The sequence below is a fragment of the Littorina saxatilis genome, linkage group LG8 (genome assembly GCF_037325665.1).
Source record: "Littorina saxatilis isolate snail1 linkage group LG8, US_GU_Lsax_2.0, whole genome shotgun sequence".
Taxonomy (NCBI): domain Eukaryota; kingdom Metazoa; phylum Mollusca; class Gastropoda; order Littorinimorpha; family Littorinidae; genus Littorina; species Littorina saxatilis.
The window spans coordinates 40768217-40791077 of NC_090252.1; the positions used below are offsets into that span (position 1 = coordinate 40768217).

The following is a 22861-nucleotide window of genomic DNA, read 5'->3' on the forward strand; positions in this document are numbered from 1 at the left end:
CGACCAATCAATCAATTAAGCAATCAATAATAATACAGAAATAAACATATTAAAGATACATAAACAATAAGTTCCATATCAATAGAAATAAAGAAAGAAAGTAGAACAAAAATGCACGTGCAATCTTGAATACAGTCATTCAAAGATTAGTTGTTTTCCTACAGAGCAGTGTTTTCATACAATTGCTCAGAGATGTCTTCCCCGCATTCACAAGAACCAACGAGTTTAGATGAAGCTTCATCAACACCGTCCTCCCCATTTACCTGCATTACCGACTCATCTACACCCGTGATAAGGGTGGGCATGCTCTTACTTTTGACATTAACGGCTAAACCGGCTGACGCAAGTTTCAGGCTGCTTTCTGTAGGAGGAGAGCAGGCGTTCTCATTAACTGATGTAGGTTTCGGTGATGCATTCAGGTCTCCAGTAGAACTCACTGGGTGAAGGTAGGAATCCTCAATGCTGCTTTCCGGCTTGTTTCTAGGCGTGTTTTGCGATGGATCTGCCAGGAAAAGAAATTACCCTGTAATTGTTGTGCTGATTCTAATGTATCAAAAGAGTAAGATGGGGAAACATCTGAACACATAACCATTTTTTGTCCAGTTAGTTTCAGAACAGCATCTTTCAGACATTTTTGCTTTGAAGGGTAGGAGGGATGTCCTGCCAGTGACGGCCTTTTTCTGTGCCATGTGCAATGTATGTGTTCACCTTAATTGTCTTTGGTTTAAATAAGCTGCCTTATTTTTAGAGCTCTGCTTGGGTGGGAATGTTCTGAGCAAAACACTATGTGTTACTCCATATCCCCCTCCATGGAACTTCTTGACCCCAACAAATTGGGGGGGGGGGGGAGTTTGCCCAGTCGGTAGAGGCGCTGGCTTTAAAACCGGTTGTTACTATCAGCGTGGGTTCAACCCCCAAGTTCTGCGCGGGATGTGTGTCCCAGAGTCAACTTTGTGCAGACTCTCCTCGGTGTCCGAACACCCCCGTGTGCACGCATGCGCACGATAAAGATCCCAGGGTCACAGCGAAAGCCTCAGGCCTTGGAAACACGAATACATGCATGCAAAAATATGAAGCCCGGGTGTCCGTTCGGCAAACAGCCAAGTAAGTAACCATTTCAGCACTGACCCAAGACGACCCAACCCTGTCCCTAGCCCATTTCAGGTCTCCTCCAGCAGCCGGCAGCCAGCTGTCTACATCCCCCCCCTCCCCCCTGCATTTTTATTTTTTATTTTCATACAAAGCCGGGTTTTCCCGTGTAACATGCCCCTAATGGCTTTGCCGTGAGGGCGTAAAACTTACATTTTCTCTTCGGGTTCGTTTATTTTTTTTATTGAATAATGATGCTGTTGTTGATTTACACTGCTTGGTCTGTTTTATGAAATGTTTGTGTATATGTACCTCCTTCTGTGCATCTACATTGTAAAAGAAAAAAGAACAAAAAGAAGAGTTAATACCTACATGTTATGCCAGTCTTGCATGACAGCATGCTTGACAATCGGCAGACGACCAATTAAATCCACACAATTAATTGACAAGGCCAAATTGTCATATGCACAGGCCATGAAAAGACACTCAGCCGTGACCAATGAGGGTATTACAATTGTTGCTATAGCTCGGTCGGCAAGTACACAAGATCCATTCTTTTCAAATAATTATTACTCTTACATCTCTTTTAGAAATGATTCTCTTCCATAGCGTCTTCCTAGCCACATTTCCTTTCAAACGTTTTGCGAATCTAGTGAAAATTGCAGGTATTTTTCATCATAAAGGTGAATACATTTTTGTATTACAAGAGACACCTGATACTGATTCAGGTATTCCCCATGTTAGGTGTACATACGTTGGACTTTCCAATATTTTTAGGCCCGTCATGTTTTGTTGGTGCACACAAAAGCTTATTTCTATCTCTCTATCTCTCTCGCTCTCTCGCTCTCTCGCTCTCTCTCTCTCTCTCTCTCTCTCTCTCTCTCTCTATTTCTCTCTCTCTCTTTCTCTTTCTTTCTTTCTTTCTCTCTCTCTCTCTCTCTTTCTTTCTTTCTCTATCTCTCTCTCTTTCTCTCTCTCTCTCTCTCTCTCTCTCTCTCTCTCTCTCTCTCTCTCTTTCTCTCTCTCTACATGATCATTTTGTTTAGAATAACAGGGCACAGTGTATCATTGTTTTGACACATACCGTACTTGCAGAGCATTGACATGAATCTATAGAGCAAAGACGTGTTACGGACTGAGCCTATGGATCACAGGATGTGTTATAGCTTTGTTTTATTTTGGATTTTGTTTGTTGCTCTTTAGGCCCACGTGGCCTTCAATACAACATACTCATTTTGTAGACTTACTGCGGCCTTACTCTTATGTGTACAGTACATGCCTATGCCAGGCAGTAACCTGCAAAGTGACCCAGCTGAGAAAGCAGGATAAATACAATTTAAATGACATTAATTTTGTCTTGGCAGACATTCAAGATCCAACGTAGTTTCCATGATGACCCTAAAAAGCCTTTTCAGTAATAACTGTGCGTGGCTGTTGTCATCAGAACCCTTATAACGCCCAATTCTAAAGCTGACATAGAATTCTGGTTAAATGCTTTATTCGTCATTTTTTGTACAGCAATGATACCTTCAATTAATTGCTTTCACTTGCCTGTCGTTAGACCTACACAATGACAGAAGGAGGGCAATGGGCCAAAAAGGTACCCATATTTTCAAGCCTGAGCACAAACCCTCTTTACATTTGGAGCTGCAGACATGCAAGCGACTTTACTCATCTGGCAACTAGCCAACAACCCTGGTAGCGTTTGGCGGGTAAACACATATTTTCTCTGTCCTTGGTCGTCCCACTTTGTTGCAATAGGGGTGTACAAGTAATATTTGTTTCTCAGAAACTGCATTCACATTTTTGTTCAACACTTGAATCAGTATGCTTTTTGTTACATTCGTTTAGCTATAGCAACTAATCTTTTGCCTTTTTCGATGCATAAAACATCTCTGTCAAGTCATGCATTATTTGATTCTGCGTACCCGGTTCGTTCTCGATGTCCATCCTACTTGTAAATGTTTTGGCATGTGTGTTTCTTTTCTTCTTTTATTTCAGTAAATGTGTGGACTAGCAAACATCTAACCTTTCTCCACCCTTACCGCTTCCAGTCATACATTTTTGTCCCCCCCTCCCCCCCCCCCTCCCCCCCCTCCCCCCCCCTCCCCCCCCCTCCCCCCCCCCCCGAGTAACGATTAGTATATCAATTCCACATAGTTAGTGATTTAATCTGCCGTAAATGTTAGAAAGACACAAATTATAGTCAACATTGCATCTTGTTTAAGTTTGACTTTTTACATAACTAGTGGCCTGGGTGTCTATGTTTAAACATACCCTCGGAGCGTAATTAACTATGATAATGCATACATCATAATATTATTATAATTATCGTAGAACAAGACAAAAATGGTAGAGAGAGAGAGAGACAGAGTGTGAGACAGAGTGTGAGAGAGAGAGAGAGAGAGAGAGAGAGAGAGAGAGAGAGAGAGAGAGAGCGACAGAGAGAGAGAAAGAGAGAGAGAGAGAGACAGAGACAGAGGCAAAGAGAGAAAGAGACATAGAGTGAAAGAGGGAACACGAGAGAGAGAGAGAGAGAGAGAGAGAGAGAGAGAGAGAGACAGACAGACAGACAGACAGACCGACAGAGAGAGACAGACAGAGAGAGAGACAGAGACAGAGAGACAGACAGACAGACAGAGATAAGAGAGAATGAGGGAAAGAGAGAGAGAGAGAGAGAGAATGAGGGAAAGAGACAGAGAGAGAGAGAGTCCTTACACACAAGCAGTTTTGTTTGTGCAAGTTTCACATGGCAACATGTCCTGGTGTATAAATAGAAGGCTTGAGTTGATTGTGGTATATTTGGAAGCTAGCCAACAACAATGTAGATATATGCAGATGCAGTGAAACACGCAATCACGTCCGCGAATCACGGGTACGCAGTATAATATATCCTCTATATCCGGTTTTCTATTTGGCTTTCGTCCAGACTGTGTGACACCGAGTTATATGTCGTCGATATTTATTTTTAAGTTACCCTTCTTTCCACTGGAAGACACTTCACTTTATGATCCAACATTACCGGCAGTGTTGCCCCCATACATTTATTTTCTTCAGGGAAACACATAGTTGCTAATCTAGTAATCGTTCGCTTTTGTTAGGTTACACGGGGAAGAGCTCGTCACTCACGGTCACACTAAAAACCAAATGAAAGCTCCACCCTATGATTAGTGGACTGTGAGCTTACATTTTCAAGCAGTTCAACACCAGTGTACATTCTTACGGCCTTTTTTGAAAAAAAAACAGCCGTATACGAATAAGGTGTCAATTGCGCTCCAACCGGGGACAGACATTAACCTTTACTGAATGTTTCTTTAATTGTCACTTGCCCACAATGAAAAGCATCACAATAATCAACAAGTCGCGCAAGGCGAAATTACTACATTTAGTCAAGCTGTGGAACTCACAGAATGAAACTAAACGTAGTCCTCCGCTAGTGCAAAAGGCAGTGAAAGTGACGAGCCTGTTTGGCGCGGCAGCGGTTGCGCTGTGCTTCATAGCACGCTTTACTGTACCTCTCTTCGTTTACACTTTCTGAGCGTGTTTTTAATCCAAACATATCATATCTATATGTTTTTGGAATCAGGAACCAACAAGGAATAAGATGAAATAGTTTTTGAAACGATATTGTAAATTTAATTTTGATCATAATTTTTAATTTTTCTAATTTTCAGGGCTTGTTTTTCATCCAAATTAACATATTTACATGTTTTTGGAATCAGAAAATGATGAAAAATACGATGAACGTAAATTTGGATCGTTTTATAATTTTTTATATTTTTTTTACAATTTTCAGATTTTTAATGACCAAAGTCATTAATTAATTTTTAAGCCACCAAACTGAAATGTAATACCGAAGTCCGGCCTTCGTCAGAGATTGCTTGGCCAAAATTTCAATCAATTTGATTGAAAAATGAGGGTGTGACAGTGCCGCCCCAACTTTTACAAAAAGCCGGATATGACGTCATCAGAGACATTTATCACAAAAAAGAAAAAAAAATATCCGGGGATATCATACCCAGGAACTATCATGTCAAATTTCATAAAGATCGCTCTACACACACACACACGCGCACACACACACATACACCACGACCCTCGTCTCGATTCCCCCTCTATGTTAAAACATTTAGTCAATACTTGCCTAAATGTAAAAAGATATATCTGCTAGGAACAAAAAAAGATGGTTGCACAAAATCAGGAAATATTTTATAAATGCACTGTAGTAAAAACTAACCAACCACAAGTAAGAGCCACAATTCTCTGAGTACATTTTTTTTGCATATGTGTAGAAACGAGAGGTCAAAAGAGAAACACGGATAGAGTTGATGAATAATGATAATTATATTGTCAGCAAAAGTTGTTGATCTTTACATTACCAGTTAAGCTCAAATCCCTCTCCTCTACTCTACTTCAAAGTGATGGCTACCACTTTTTCCCTACCCCATCTTACCCATTCCTAACCCCATATGTTGTTCTGAACCAAGGAGGCATGTCAGTGACTAAGCACGCAAAAACATAGTGGGAAAACCCGCGCCCAATTAGATGAAAGAAATAGTGTTAAGCCTAACTTAAACCTATAAACTATGATTACCCAACGTTACCTTCTGCAGCATCGGCTGAGCAATCGTCCACTTCTTCATACGTGTTATTACTGCTGCTGTGGGATCCGTTTGATCGTCTGCTTTGAGCTTCTTCCAGCTCTTGCATAGCCACTCTTCCACACTGGTTTGCCAACGGCTGATGTTGCAGCGGTCTGCCAAGCTGATGAGTGGCAAGGAGAACACTGTTCTGGTAGAGAGGTGGTGTAGTTCGTCGTCCTGCAAAGATGGATTGGTTGATAGACAGTGTGGTATAAAGCGATCTCGAAAATTCTACCTTTGATCGGTAAATACAAGTTTACAATCCATTTTCTCAAGGAATGAGTAGCAAACCAGTAAACAGTCTGCGGGAATGACAGACAGTGCATTTTTCAAACCATATATTCAAACAAGCAGTTGAATTAATAAAGTAATGAGCATACAATGCGCTGTCACTGTTGTTGTCACAATTCAACCATTTAATATAGGTACCTACAATGAAAAAGAAAGAAACACTTAGGAAACAAGACACCAAAAATAAAGAAACAAGAATAAATGCAAATCCAAAGCAAAGACACGAATGAAGGGATATCAAAATGCCTGTCATATTCCATAAAAAAAAGTTTTACAAACACATGTACATCCTTGCACCTACTTCTTTTGATAATGACGACAATGATAACCACGATGGACACAGCTCCACAGCTGACACTTATTATGATTGTAGAGAGTGGTGACTTGTCAAGTTGCGGTGTAGAAGTGGCGTCTAAAAATGCGAGAAAAAGAACACCGCAATCAATCGATCAGTCAGCTCACCAATCAATCACTACATGCACAGATAAACGAGTACATACAACACTGATAAATACAAAGATCAATGCAGACGGACAGACAGGCAGATCAACATTGATAGAGTTAGCACATCTGTACCTTAGTGTATTCATAGAATCACGAAAGCGGAGCAACACACGCACATTCGGATGCATTTAATTGAATGTACAGTCTAAATGATGTTTTTGGTTTTCTTCTTGATAACATAAACTTTGTTCATATTCTATTATGAACTCAGAAACAAACCGAACGATGACAGCACTGTGAGAATGTTCTTTTGACTTTGATCCATAACACGTTCTAGACAGACATACATACAGACAGAGAGACAGACAAACAGACAGACAAATGTATACAGACAGACACACAAACATATAGACAAAAACAGTCAGACAGAATGAGACAAACAGACATAATGACAGAGATATGGCGATACAGAGGCAGAGCAACTCAAAAAAAGAAAGCGAGAGCAAAAGAGAGAGAGAGAGAGAGAGAGAGAGAGAGAGAGAGAGAGAGAGAGAGAGAGAGAGAGAGAGAGAGAGAGAGAGAGAGAGAGAGAGAAAGAGAGAGAGAGAGAGAGAAGAGGAAAGGGGAAAGAATGTGAACAAAACTCACTCAAGAAAAAAGAAAATGAATCGAAGCCCACTTCATTGAACAATTCAATCCGCCAGTAATCCAATCCCTCGTACAGCATGTCAGTGATATCTACCTCCACCTTGAAGTCAGGAGGTTTTCCGGACACCATTTTCTGGCTGTAAAATACATGTGCATAGGTACATGAAAAGTGGTTTGTGAGAGTGAGATAGAGATAGAGAGAGAGAGAGAGAGAGAGAGAGAGAGAGAGAGAGAGAGAGAGAGAGAGAGAGAGAGAGAGAGAGATCACAATGGCAATGACAATGACAATTCTTTATTTTTCGAGGGTAACAAAAATAAGCATATTGCCTTCGCCCTAAAGAGGGACTAGTCTACTGTTACCACACCTACTAAATAAAATTGTTATTCTAGAGAGAGAGAGAGAGAGAGAGAGAGAGAGAGAGAGAGAGAGAAAGAGAGAGAGAGAGAGCGAGGGAGAGAGAGAGAGAGAGAGAGAGAGAGAGAGAGAGAGGGAGAGAGAAATACAGAGACAGGCAGACAATCGTACACACACACACTTTAACTTATACACTGATTTAAAAAGAGACTAAGTTCGGCAGGGGCGGAGGAACACAAGTCGCACACTACAAATAGCGCTAAAACAGGTGACAATATAAAATGTGTCTCTACATGGTAATAATTCTTAAAAACAAATACATAACCGTTATTGTGCATTCATCTCTGCATGGATGTGAAAAATGTCTGCAATTCCCGTTCTTGTCTTAGTTTAATTCAAAGAAACATGAGTGCTAGGTCCCAATATATACACTCAGGAGCATGACATATGTGAAGTTAGAAGGTTAAAATGAATCTATTTTGTGCTTGTGAAAAATAATCCTTTGGTCTTATTTTGACAATGAACATATTTCACACGCACACAACAACACACACACACACACAAACGCACACATACACACACTACAACATACACACACTAATCCACACACACACACACACTCAGTTCGATAGCAGTTACAACATTAATATAATTATAAGTTAGAAACGTTATAACAAATGTAGTAGTACTGGCATTTGTTTTTGTTTGTTAGCGAGCAATACTTCACTCACTGCAAATGCACTATTAAAACGTGATTGATTTTAACTACTTTATGTAGACAAATAATCAAAACTCACCTTGGAGATTGAATCAAAAGAGTTGAGGGCCGTATTCCATTGTTCCCGTTAGCATTGTCTTCTGAAGTTTTAGCTGCGTTCAGTTTGACTTTCGTGATTTTTGGCGTGTGAGCTCGGAAGAAAAAGTACAGTGACGTTGTGCTACCAGTCTTTTCAAATGAAAACTCAATGATTTTGGCAGGACCTTCATGAACACATTTTGAAAAATTGTCACAAGTTCAGTCATACAAGTATACGAAGTCTATGATACTGCTGGTTATGGCAGCTATTTTTAATGTTCTTATATTTATATCATCAACATTTTTGCATGAAACTTCCTTCAATAGTACCAGAGAATACTGAATAACTAAGTTCACGCACATTTAAAGCGCAGGACACATGGCGAGAAGAAACAGTAACTTAAACCGTATGTCTGTTTCTTGCACTCGCATACAGATACAAACTGTTGTACACGTCCACGTTAACACTTCTCTATCAGCTCTACATGTTTTATCGTTATCCAAGTCAGTATAGTTTGCTGAATGAAGTCAGAAATATATAAACAATAAAGAAACAGACAAGCAGCTAAAGCAACAACAATAAAATGATGAGAGAAAAAGACTCCATCAAACAGAAATACAATTTTTTTTATTTTTAAAGTACTCTAAACACTCACATTTAACAAGTAGATGTTTTCGGACGATCACATCACGTGCGCCTGTCTCTTGCATGTCACATGACACGTATCCCATGTCGTTGCATTGCACGTACTGTATGACATGTTTGACGTGCAGATCATCCGGTCGTACAGTTGGCTTTAGTTCTGTGCCATCCTCTCGAAGAAGCCGTACTCTAGTTTCTCTGGGTGGATTCCCTTTATCTATCTGGCAAATGACGTCTACGGATGAATTTTGTGCAAATACGGCTTGCTCAGACCCGTTCTGTCTCAAAAAGATATCGTTGATGCTTGGTGGATCTGAAATAGATGCACAAGACAATTACATATTGGTTTTGTATTAAAACAATCGAACAAACAACCAACCAACCAAATAACCAAAATAACAAACAAACAAACAAACAAACAAACAAAAACACACACACACACAAACACACAAACAAACACACACACACACACACACACAAACAAACAAACACACACACACACACACAAACACACACACACACACACACACACACACACACACACACACACACACGCACAGACAAACGAACAAACACATATTAAAAGAAGGATTTACGTTGTCGTTTGTTTGTGAAAATGAATCAAACTTAAAAGACGAATATATTCTTTCCGCAACAAGTAATACGCAAAACGTTTATTTTCACGGCAAGGTGGATGTTCAACGAAGAAGTAGGCGTAGGAAGAACAGCAGCAACAGCAAAAGCAACATAATCAGCAGCAGCAGTAGTAGTAGTAGTAGTAATAGTCAAAATCATGGTTAACCTCGTAAACCACAACCACAAATTAACAAACCAAATACAACAACGAAAACCAAAACAAGTTTTCATCAAACAAACCACAAAACGAACATTGATTTCGTTACGAATTCACACCTCAACGTTTTACGAATTGTCGTTTGTTGTTCAATAGACGTCGGGCTCCTAATCGGGGTCGTGAGCTCGAATCCCGGTCGCTGCCGCCTGGTGGGTTAAGAGTGGAGTTTTTTTCCGATCTCCCAGGCCAACTTATGTGCAGACCTGCTAGTGACTTAACCCCCGTTGTGTGTACACGCAAGCACAAGACCAAGTGCGCACGGAAAAGATCCTGTAATCCATGTCAGAGTTCAGTGGGTTATCGAAACACGAAAATACCCAGCATGCCTCCCCCGAAATCGGCGTATGCTGCCAGAATGCCGGGGTCAAAACGGTCATACAGGTGAAAATCCAATCGTGCTAAAAACATGAGTGAACGTGGCAGTCTAAGCCCATGAACGAAGAAGAAGAAGAAGAAGAAGAAGAAGAAGAAGAAGAAGAAGAAGAAGAAGAAGAAGAAGAAGAAGAAGAAGAAGAAGAAGAAGAAGAAGAAGAAGAAGAAGAAGAAGAAGAAGAAGAAGAAGAAGAAAAGAAGAAGCAGAAGAAGAAGAAGCAGAAGAAGAAGAAGAAGAAGAAGAAGAAGAAGAAGAAGAAGAAGAAGAAGAAGAAGAAGAAGAAGTTCAATGGACTTACATGTGACAATCACGTTGATGGAAGCATTGTCTGTGATATGTTCATGACGAGCATACCATGTCCACTTTCCTTGGTCTGTACGATGCGCTGTCTTACAAACGTTGTAGAGGCCACCTTTGTTCTTCGGACATTGACATGACTCTTGGTCAGATTTGCAGACTCCCCGAGAATGACTTATGATACACAAGACTGTATTTGGTTCATGCTTCACTGTGATATTGTAATTTTCGAATTCAGGGTCAGCACAGACGTTTGTGATTTTGAAGGAAATCCTTAGCGTAGAGCGTTCAGCCACGGTCACATTTTCTGTGATTGTAGGAAATTCAATGTGCGTACCTGAAAGTTAAAATATTATACATGTTGTAATACAAATAAAAAGTCTCACTTTGGGAAAACACAATTACACTTAGATACAGAGACAAACATTGCTTTAATGGAGGTGTGAGAGTATTCATTTTCGACATACAACCCTTCCATCGGCACTGCTTAGTCAACTGTTCCGTGTGTGAGCTGATTGCACAGACCGAATAGAAATAACAATACCTTTCTGGAACCTTGCAGATACAGCTAAAACTTTGTCATTCAACAAGAGCTAACACTTTAAACTCATCAACATGAACAAAACAATAATACTTCCTTAAAATACCCAAAAAAAAACCATCATCATCATCATCATCATCATCATCATCATCATCATCATCATCATCATCATCATCATCATCATCATCATCAGCATCATCATCTCCACCACAACCTACCACCACCACCACCACCACCACCACCGCCACCACCACCACCACCTCCACCACCACCACCACCACCACCAACAACAGCACCAACAACAACACCAACAACAACAACAGACGCACGAACACACAACAACAACAACAACAACAACACCAGCAATAACAACGACAACAGCAACAACAACAACAACAACAACAACAACGGACGCATGAACACACACGCACACACACACACACACACACACACACACATACACACACACATACACACACACACACACACACACTAGCACGCACGCATACACGCACGCACGCACGCACGAACGAACAAACTTACTCGCACACGCGAGCACGCACGTACGTAAGACGCAAACACTCGCACGCGCGCACGCACACACATACACTCTCACACACACACACACACACACACACACACACACACACACACACACACACACACACACACACACGCAAGCGAGCACGCACGCACGCACGCACACACACGCACGCACGCACGTACACACACACACACACACACACACACACACACACACACACACACACACACACACACACACACAAAGACACAAACACACATACACTGATAAAAACCTTACATTGATTGCAGAACGTGTTGTCGAATAAAAGCGTCAGAAAACAAATATGTGTAGCAAATGTTGCAAGTGCGAACATTGTCATCCGCGTACTTCAGAAATGCCTACCTCCTTTACGAATTCACAAAGCAAATAATGCAATTTTCGATGAAAACGTTTTGTGCAAACGGATTTGCATTTTTTCTTCCTTGTTGGAACATAAAACATAGAATGGTGTATGTGTCTTGTTTTGTCGTGTCTCGGTCGTTCGTGAGTATGTGTGCGCGCGCGTTATCTTCTCACTGCATCAGTACACTGAAAGTAAGTTTATTTCCTGTAGGGAAAATAATCAATCCGGGCATTGATGTGTCGTTAAAATTACACCTTCATTTGACTTAGTAAACACAATATAAAGGCATGTTTCACAGTATTGAGTATCTCAAAGACTTCCCTGGTTTCCCTCTTTAAAAGCATTGCAGCAGACGAAGCCGGAAAACAAATCACATTAACATTTACATTACAAACCACAGTTTAGAAATAGGTTGTCATCCAGAAGAAATGAACATGTTTTTGTCCATACAAAAAAGTGCGTAAGCCGAGATCTGATATGTTTCCGCCTTGTGAGACATTGTGACTGATAAATGTGCATATCACAGACACATCTTACGATAACAAATGTATTGCGTTTTGTTTTGGACAGTTTCATGCATCCTTTTTCAAAATAAACAAGACAGGCTCTTCCGTAAACCTCCTGTCGGTAGCTGCTAAGGAGTCTTCTTTGGGATCACCTCAAGGTCTCGGCCAACCAAGACTATGGCATACTCGTAGCAAAGCCGCCGAATGGTACCGTAAACCAAGAATAGTGACGTGAAGCTACTCTTACACTGTGCCGAATTGCCCTTGCGAATAGAATTTTCCAATAATTCACAATGATCGGGACATGGTCGCAAGACATTCGTAAATGTTCTTAACCATTCGCCACCATTCGTCTCTTGTTTTGAACATAGCAACATGTTCCTAATATTCGCAAAGAAGTCATGTTCTTAACTTTTTTGCAACGTACTTGTAAGATTTCGCAAGACATTCGTAATCATCGCAATGTATTCTTAACGCTCGCAAGGCATTCGCAACCATTCGTTATGCCTGTCTCACACTGTGCTGAATATCCTTGCGAACATTCGTAATCATCGCAATGTATTCGTCAGGCTCGCAAGGCATTCGCAAACATTCGTTATGCTTGTCTTACACTGTGCCGAATATCCTTGCGAATATAGATTCGTATGCATTCGCAATGATCAGTAGACATTCGCAAGCACTCGCAACCATTCGTAAGACATTCGCAAGGATTCGTAAGGCTTCGAGTGGTCAATATTTTTCCTGTCCATTAGTCTCTTTTTTTTGGCCAAATACAACATGTTCATATACACATTTCTTGCGAATGTCTTACGAATAGTTGCGAGTGCTTGCGAATGTGTACCGATCATTGCGAATGCCTTGCGAGCGCTACGAATACCTTTACGATGATTACGAATGGCTTGCGAATACTGAAGAATATGCATTCCTTGCGAATATTAGGAGCATGTTGCTAATATTCGCAACAAGAGACGAATGGTGGCGAATGGTTAAGAACATTTACAAATGTCTTGCGACCATGTCCCGACCATTACGAATTATTGGTGAATTCTATTCGCAAGGGAAATTCGGCACAGTGTAAGAGCAGTATTACGAACAATGCGAATTGCATAATCGCTTTATTCGTAAAATGTTTGCAAGCACTCGCAACACTCGCAAGGCCACTCGCAACGTTCGTAATACACCCGCAAGACATTCGTATATGGATTTGTATGCATTCGCAATGATCGGTAAGGCTTCGAATTTTCAATATTTTTTCCTGTCCATTCGTCTAATTTTTTGCCGAATACAACATGTTCATATTCGCTAGGATATTCGGCACAGTGTAAGACAGGCATAAGAGAATAGAATGTCGTCTTTTGATTTGGAACGTGACGTGTTTCAGAACTTCTTCTCGACAACTCGGATGGTCGTTTTCACTGAACGATGGACATTGAAGTGATCAGAATTTCAGAGAATTGTCTTTTACTTTCACAGAACTGTCCCTGCTGAAAGACTTGCGATTATGTAACAATGCGCGAGTCGCAATGATCCAGGTAGGAATGTGACCTCTTCCAGTCGCTCTCCCTTTCATTCCCTCTGTTTTCTTCATCGAGTCGCCAGGTCAGTTAAGTTTTAATCTCGGGCTGGTGCGGTGTAAACCATTGTGCCTGCAGACACTTTTGCTTCTATCTCGCTAGGGGGTGAAATCTCTTTCAAATTATAGTTAAAGTTATCCAGTTCTCACAAGTGTCTGCTGCTTGTGTCTCTTGTTGTTTTTCTGCTAAATTGCCATTCAATGCAACCCCCGTCGGTAAGACTTCAGATCCAATTTCTAGGACACATGACTGCGTACAAAAGATTGGGCATGCTTTTCTATATTTTGACGATTTGCCTTTTCGCTTGTTGTGTACTCAATTCTTCATCAAAGAATGTTTATGGGATATATCTCGCTCCACTGCTTTTGGAGTGACCGTCTAAAGATGGCGCCCATTAGTAAGTGATTAGTCACTTCCTGCGAGGTATCACTTGGCTATAACGACTTCCTGCGATATATCAATTGATATAGGGTGCATGTTTGACCAATGGTTAGTTACAGTTTTGTCATGTGACCCGTAAAAACGCAATAAACATATATACTTACACACAGAACCACCCTAAAGTTGAGACAAATAAAGAAACACAAACAAACACAAAACAAGTAAGAAACAAAGAATGAACGGAACAAGCAAACAGAGAAACAAATGAAGAACAGACAATATGATTATTGTTTGAAAGTAGCTGCATTTTGTGCATGCGGAAAGGATTGCTTGGGCTTCAAATACCTTTTTACATTTAGTCAAGTTTTGACTAAATGTTTTAACATAGAGGGGGGAATCGAGACGAGGGTCGTGGTGTATGTGTGTGTGTCTGTCTGTCTGTCTGTGTGTGTGTGTGTGTAGAGCGATTCAGACTAAACTACTGGACCGATCTTTATGAAATTTGACATGAAAGTTCCTGGGTATGATATCCTCAGACATTGTTTTCCTTTTTGTAGATAAATGTCTTTGATGACGTCATATCCGGCTTTTCGTGAAAGTTGAGGCGGCACTGTCATGCTCTCATTTTTCAACCAAATTGGTTGAAATTTTGGTCAAGTAATCTCCGACAAAGGCCGGACTTCGGTATTGCATTTCAGCTTGGTTGCTTAAAAATTAATTAATGACTTTGGTCATTAAAAATCTGACAATTGTAAAAAAAAAATGTTTTATAAAACGATCCAAATTTACGTTCATCTTATTCTCCATCATTGTCTGATTCCAAAAACATATAAATATGTTATATTTGGATTAAAAACAAGCTCTGAAAATTAAAAATATAAAAATTATGATCAAAATTAAATTTTCGAAATCAATTTAAAAACACTTTCATCTTATTCATTGTCGGTTCCTGATTCCAAAAACATATAGATATGATATGTTTGGATTGAAAACACACTCAGAAAGTTAAAACGAAGAGAGGTACAGAAAAGCGTGCTATCCTTCTCAGCGCAACTACTACCCCGCTCTTCTTGTCAATTTCACTGCCTTTGCCATGAGCGGTGGACTGACGATGCTACGAGTATACGGTCTTGCTGCGTTGCATTGCGTTCAGTTTCATTCTGTGAGTTCGACAGCTACTTGACTAAATGTTGTATTTTCGCCTTACGCGACTTGTTTATATTTAGTCAAGTTGTATCTGTGTTGAGGCAAACACACACACACAAACACACACACACACACGCACGCACACACGCACGAACGCACGCACTGACAAACACACACACGCACGCACGCACGCATGCACGCACGCACGCACGCACGCACACACACTGGCACACACACACACACACACACACACATACACACACACACACACATACACACACACAGTGGGACAGGCAAATACAGGCAGATACACAACCGAGGAAAGGTATTAATGTTATTCACAGCCACTTTACTCCTTTAGCCCTGACACTTGAAATTTTTCGTCACGATGTGGGACAGGCCGGAGCAAAGAAAAGCAAGGCTCGGGTTACCATTCAGGAACATGTTTTGGCCCTTCACCAGAAATATACTACGCAGTGCATATACACACATAAAGAGCAGCAACAGGTATGAGTAGACTGATAGCAGAACACTGTAACTACCACCATAGCAAGTCTCACTTGGGCGCGGCATACACACCGGAGAGGTTGTGTCTTCGCCTGCTTACCTCGAGGGCAAGGTGAGTCATATATACACTGTCATGGCGGCGGTATGCTTAAATCCGTTCTGGTGTTTACTCACTTAAAATTGTGATTTTAGCAATGGTATAACTATTTCGTGTATAGTGTATAGCAGATTTTGTTCTCATGTTTATGTTTTTACTATAACAAAAATTGTTGATCGTGGATTATCATGTCATTGTGTTAAGTGAATAAATAATATGAGCTCACTGGTCGAATTATAATTACAGGTACAATAATGGAGATCCGCCATTTTTGTGGCGCTCTTTTCGTGGTCTGCCTGTGTGGAAACGGAATGTCATTTCCAGGTAATTTTTCACTGTTTACATTGTATGATAACACAGTTTTGCAACTGTAACCATTACATCCACACACACACACCCTCCACCAATCTGTGTCTGCCTGCTTGTCCCAACACATCTCTCTGTGTCTGTGTCTCACTCACTGTTCGTCCGTCTGTCTATGCCTTTCTGTCTCTCTTTGTCTGTCTATCTGTATCTCTCTGTATGTCTCTCTCTCTTTCTCTATCTTTCTGTTTACCTGTCTCTTTCTCTCTGTCACTCTGCGTTTTCAGCTAACAATGTCATATGGCACATTTGAATATGAACATTCAACATTTAGTTACGGTTAGACTGCATATATTTCAGCTGAGCACAAAGAACAGCACTCATCATGTGAGACTGCAGAAACTGTACACGAGGGTCATCGTGCAACAATCTCGTGCCGTTTTAGTCGTCCATTCGAAAACTTCCTTGTTTACAAACTTCCTTCTTCAGATGGATCAAAGAAAAGTAAGTAAAGGTGAAGTGAGTGAATGCCTCATGATAAGATAAGTTTACTTTTGCTGATGTTAATATGGGTTGTGCGATCCTAGCTGTGTAGATTTGTGGTAGTTATTGAAATGTTAAAATGTCCACGTCGACGATCCTAACAACTGCATTAGCGACAACACCAACAGCAACAACGACAACAACATCAACAACAACAACACCAACAACAACAACAAGAACAACACCACCACCAACAACAACAACACCAATAATAACAATCACAACATCAACGCTATCAACACCCCCGACACACTCAATCACAACAAAAACAACCACAACACTAACTAAAACAACACCACCACCACCACAACAACAACAACAACAACGAGGTGGACTCAAAATAAGCGTCACATGTTTTGTATTCTTGACTCTCATTGATATCATTTAATTTACCTTTATTTTGTCATAAAATCCTTGGTATATTATATACCTCACCTGAAAATTACATGATAATGGAGTTACAGAAAATGTTGTATTGAGAAGAAAACGGGTACATTGTCAGACAATACTGTACTGAATAAGAGGTATTGTATTGGGAAGTAAGCTCTAAATAAAAGAATCATTTCAAGATTAGCATTGGTCAACTTTAAATAAATGCATGTGTTGGTAGTTGTTTTGATATGCTTTCCTATTTGATGCATATATGTGTTGCATATTTAATAACGACAGTAACAATGCTTTTTTTTAAGCCATTCCTGTGGTGTGCAACTGGGAGAAGGGAAAACGGAACTGTAATATTCTCGATGGATACAATGTCACTACCACAGCGACCAGAGATCGGGCCACTGTTACAATTCCATTAGCACAGCAAAAGCACTCTGGGGAATACTACTGCAAGACCCTCCCTGCAGCCACCGACAATGCAACCAGCTGTATTCTGACGGTGCAAAGTAATACATTTAATTATGTGTATCAACATATTTTCTAGGGATATACCTTGTAATTTTAAAGCAACAGATATTGTAACAAGGTTTATGATACTTTTTTGTTATATACATAGACAAGTTTACACATATACATTGGCACGTATATACAATAAACATACATTTAACATACATTTATATGGGTGAAGGTTTGCGAACAGGTAAGGGGTGTATGATACTTAGCATCTCTGGGGATGATTGGTTTGTTCAGTAATTTCTAACAAGGCCATATTAAGATTTTAAAATCACGGTACTGAATGTCACAGTATTAATTTTGCCAATATTAATCTTTAGATGTACATGATCCCGTTAACTGTCTGACAGCAAGACCAAAAGTGTTACATGATTCTGAGTTATCATGTGATGAAGTGTCACTGGCTTGACATAATTATGTCAATTTTTTTTCTATTTTTGTTTAATCGTATTGGCTATGACACTAGGTTCAGAAGAATTGCTTCCTTCAGAACAATTCTTTGGATTCCACTGTGTTATAACCTGGATGAGAGATTTCTAGAGTATGATATAATAATAATAATAATGATAATGAGGATATTTATATGGCGCGAATCATAATATTGATCTAAGCGTCTCACAAAATCAAACATAAATAAATTATGTTTTACACAATTCAAAAACAAATAATAGTAAACATCATCATGTGCGACTTCATGAAAGTAGTGTAGTTAGTGGTATTATTCAAAAACGAACATACATAATTTGCACTTGTACCCTATATGTGTACAGAGCATACTGTCAGAAACCAAACCCTTGTTGCTTGCAACACGAGCCGTCCAGTTGCAATCGGAAAAGAAGCTTCACTTACCTGTGCATTCTCCAAAAGCGTCGTCGGCACAGGCATCACGCTGATAAAGCAGGGATTACGTTCAGGTAATCAAGTCTAGGGGGACTGATCGATTTGCGTTAAGTGATCCTATTTTCAAACCTTTTGACGTATATAATTATGTAAAAGCTTTTTATTCTGTCTTTTGTATGGTGTCAACAACAGCTTGCCTGTAATCAGCTAAATGAAAATAGCAATGATAGTATGTACACGTTGATATTTAACGAAACAATTATTAGTATTAAGTGGGAAAATACTAGACCACGGTTTAAGGTGATGTCTACAAAAGAGACTCACTTTGGTTCCAGTTGAAATTATGCGGTGCGACAAAAACCAACAATGTGAAATGCAAACCGAAGGCTACGCTATTGCTGAACAGACGGACACCTACATCAGGATCAGCATTCCTTCTGCAACACGAGCTCATACTGGAGTCTATGAGTGCAGTTCAGCCATTATCAAAGAAATTAGTGGCAGATGTTTACTGGAACTCACAACAGGTAACTTGATTCATGTAGAGTAGTTTGTTGTTTTCTTTATAAGGAGCGTGCGCCGTGTGTGTGTGTGTGTGTGTGTGTATGTGTGTGTGTGTGTGTGTGTGTGTATGTGTGTGTGTGTGTGTGTGTGTGTGTGTGTGTACGTGTGTGTGTGTGTGTGTGTGTGCGTGTGTGTGTGGGTGTACGTGTGTGTGTGTGCGTGTGTGTGTGCGCGTGTGTGTGTGTGTGTGTGTGTGAGAGAGAGAGAGAGAAAGAGAGAGAGAGAAAGAGAGAGAGAGAGAGAGAAAGAGAGAGAGAGAGACAGAGACAGAGAGAGAGAGAGAGAGAGAGAGAGAGAGAGAGAGAAATTCCTTGTACCTACGGTGACCTTATCATGGTTGACGACTGTCTATTTTTTATCTGCTATGACCCCCTTCCCCCTCCTCACCTCTTTTATTCCACATCACGTTATGGCGTGTACATGTTACAGGCCCGCTTGAAGAACACAACCATCCGAAGCCGTATGACAAGGAGTCGCCGTATTCGCTTGTCATGATTGGTGTCTTTGGAACTCTGGCGACTGTGACGCTTGCAATAGCTCTCATCGTGATGCATCGGTCAGTGCTTACAATATTTCACATGTGTCTTTGTGGTTTGTTTTGTTTCAACACACATGCGAACTGAATCAGGAACTTTGCAGTAGTACATTTCAACTGATGAGGGGTTAGGGGGGGGAGGGTGTGTGTGGCGGACTGTTTAGCACACACATGATATTATCTTGAAGGACGCTCTGTTCAAGGGGGAAGTACTGATCCGTTTCTTTTCAATTTGATATACAACATATGTAATATTTGTAAATGCAACTCTTAAAATCACTGTTCCCACACAGACAACGTTGACTTATCGATGACACTCTTGCATTGCAGTGCTTTGTTCTTTCCCCTTTCAAAATAGTCTCCACTTAAGCTATTTGAATTTGAAGACTTATGCTAAGATACTGTTTTGTTTTGTTTTCAATTTGAGATCTGAATGTATCCCCTGATATTGTTTTGTCCAACGCACAGATGTTTTTATTACCAGTATTGATGATAAAGCAGTATGTATAGAAAAACACATATATATCTTTCTTAAGGGAAGGAACAAGGTAAGTATTCAGATAGTCACAATTAAACCATACTAACAGTTCATTTACTTTCTTTTTTTTCCATTTTATTTCAGTTACTTTGCATTTGGCCGCCGACCTGGATGTCTCACTGCCATCAAAACACGCATGAATGAGTGTGTAGGTGACAGCAACAGGGCCTCCAGTCCAGAAAGCAATGATCCATGCTTGCCAGGAGGGTCATCTTGATTGTTTCGAAGAAATGTCGTTATCAACACTTTGTTCACCTTAACTATTTTACTAACCATGTGTTATGGAACATAGCTTGAAAACAATGTCAGACACTTAGTTAGTACGAGTGTGTTCTTAAAGTGTTTGATTAATCGCAGATACCTTTCAAATGTGGTGGGCACAGTAATTGTCATTGCTATGACAAAGTACAACTGTACACATTAACAAAACTATAACAACAATCATTGTTTTAAATCCGGTAATTTTATGTTATTATCAATCAAAGTATTACATGTTATTCTCTATTTTTTTCACGGGTTTAACGGAGGCCATTATTTATGCATGCACTTGCGTACGAAACAACAGTTGTTGGTATTTTGTAAAAAGCGTTTTCATAGCCTTTTTTTCCTTGGAGACGGGGATCCTGGCACAATGAAAACCAAACAAAGCAAAACCAATATTCAACAGAGAAAATGCATAAGCACCAAAACAGACCGACACAATGACATAACCGAACGAAATATACACGTGCATCAACACATAGATCAATTGATCGTTTATTCCTGAATGGAATTTCCTTGGAGACGGGGACAACGGTCAAACACACAGCAGTAAACGTGTGAATATGTGTGAATTTAATACAATTCACATTAATTACCTATAGTACAATGCTTGATCTTCTCGGAGGGGAGCAGTAGTCACGCTCATTTGCAAATAATTAATCAATGCTTGTATGCAACACTTTTGCTATTACACTCTTCATGCCGATTTCTTCGAAGACCGGGAAACTTGTATTTGGAGGGCTAAGGTTGGCAAACTGCATTGCATTACACAAACCGTAATCAGACTTCATCGTCGTTTTTTTTTTCTTATATCCAAAACACTCTCGCGCAAAGTAGACTTAACCAAAGTAGACTTCATCAGCCAGCGTCAGTCTAATGGGCAGAATATACCTGTGCATAGTCAGCGGCACAGACGCCGCACTGCATATTATTGATGCTGCGATAGGGATTATGACGAGTACTTGGCCTGGTTCTTTTTCATGCAACGTGTAGCGGGCTGGGATAATCTGCAGTACGTCGTCTGTGCCGCTGACTCTGCGCAGATATATTCTGCCCCTAATGTCATATTGTCTGCGCTTCAAATTAGCGACATGGTGTATATTGCGTTTTTGTGTATATGTGTTTTGTTCATGTGTTAATGTTTTACTCATTTACCATGTTTAGGAAAGATAATTGGATAAGTGACACGATTTACAATGTTATTATAAATGTGTCTGAAACATTAAGCGGAATGTTGATAATGTTATGTTATACTAGGCTTCACTGGTCTGCATATTTCCATTTAGAAATATTGGTATATATCAGATACCATTCAATACTTTTAGTAACACGCAAACCATGAATGATTAAAAGCTTTTCTGAATATCAATATTACAAAAGTGTAGATGTTCTGTGTGTTATAGCCGGGTTTGAATTGCAGTGAGGTTTTATTATTTGTATATGCCTTTACTTGCAGCCGTTTTGGAGAACATATTGAACGTGTTTTGCTACCTAACATTAACAGCTATTGTGTTTTCAGCGTAGCAATAGGGTCCGATATTTAGACGAGACAAGTATAATGCCGACGAGTCGAAGACGAGTCGCATTATACTTGTTCGATGTCTCGTCTAAATATCGGACCCTATTGCTACGCTGAAAACACAATAGCGATTATATAGCTGTTCTGACCTTTATTTGTTGTTCCAAACTTACAAAATGACAGTTTTTGCGTCGATGCGTTGATCTCAGGTTTTGATAGCAGACGCCGTTTCTTATGCGCATTAGTTTTGCGCAGGCGCCACACTGACTTTGGAAAAAAACTCGATTTGACAACACAGCTGTTAACCAGCTTTTTATTAGTTCATTCGTATACAACAAAAAGAAGTTTGAGTTTTTTTAATTTTGAACAAGACTACTTATGAAGAAGACCAAAACACAACATCAACGGAAAACTAGAAACAACTGAAGAACTAGGATGCAACAAGGGGAGGAAAAGAGAACAGCTAATCCGTACAAAGCGAGCAGACGGCAGCGACGTTTCCAGTTTGGGTGAATGGCATTTATACTTGTCTCGTCATGAAGCGAATTTTTCAACATTAGTTATAAACGACTACATGAATGTTAGTGCCATGGGTTGTACATCAATACTTCAGAGGGGAAGTGGAGTATTTAGTGTGGAGTTACGAGATAAGAAAAGCCGAATGCGAAAATTTGTGTCAGAAGGCAACTGTGAACTAAGCTCACAGGCACACAAAAACGGCTGTTCCGTTGTACTCCCCTTTTTTTTT

General features: G+C 40.1%; 3 protein-coding genes and 1 long non-coding RNA gene across 4 annotated transcripts in view; 2 read left to right on the top strand and 2 right to left on the bottom strand.

The window, feature by feature from the left end:
- Nucleotides 1-7245, bottom strand: part of LOC138974355 (uncharacterized) — a 9903-nt gene extending 2658 nt beyond the window's left edge. Inside the window, exons 1-3 of the mRNA XM_070347074.1 lie at nucleotides 7147-7245; nucleotides 5694-5967; nucleotides 1-502 (exon numbers count right to left, since the gene is read on the bottom strand). The exon at nucleotides 1-502 is cut by the window's left edge and continues 2658 nt beyond it. Coding sequence (XP_070203175.1) covers nucleotides 159-502; nucleotides 5694-5967; nucleotides 7147-7245 — 717 coding nt within the window. The 3' untranslated portion in view covers nucleotides 1-158. The remainder of the gene's footprint in view (nucleotides 503-5693; nucleotides 5968-7146) is intronic.
- LOC138973551 (uncharacterized) overlaps nucleotides 1-22861 on the bottom strand; it is a 495333-nt gene that overhangs the window by 401758 nt on the left and 70714 nt on the right. The window lies entirely within an intron of this gene.
- The window catches only part of LOC138973545 (uncharacterized), a gene marked incomplete in the record, with an annotated part of 147938 nt that overhangs the window by 48443 nt on the left and 76634 nt on the right, over nucleotides 1-22861 (top strand).
- On the top strand, nucleotides 15978-21963 carry LOC138973537 (uncharacterized). Its single transcript, XM_070346254.1, has 8 exons — nucleotides 15978-16128; nucleotides 16360-16437; nucleotides 16777-16920; nucleotides 17649-17849; nucleotides 18627-18770; nucleotides 19032-19223; nucleotides 19690-19816; nucleotides 20418-21963. The coding sequence occupies exons 2-8, from the start codon at nucleotides 16368-16370 to the stop codon at nucleotides 20548-20550; spliced, it is 1011 nt and encodes a 336-aa protein (XP_070202355.1). The 5' UTR covers nucleotides 15978-16128; nucleotides 16360-16367; the 3' UTR covers nucleotides 20551-21963.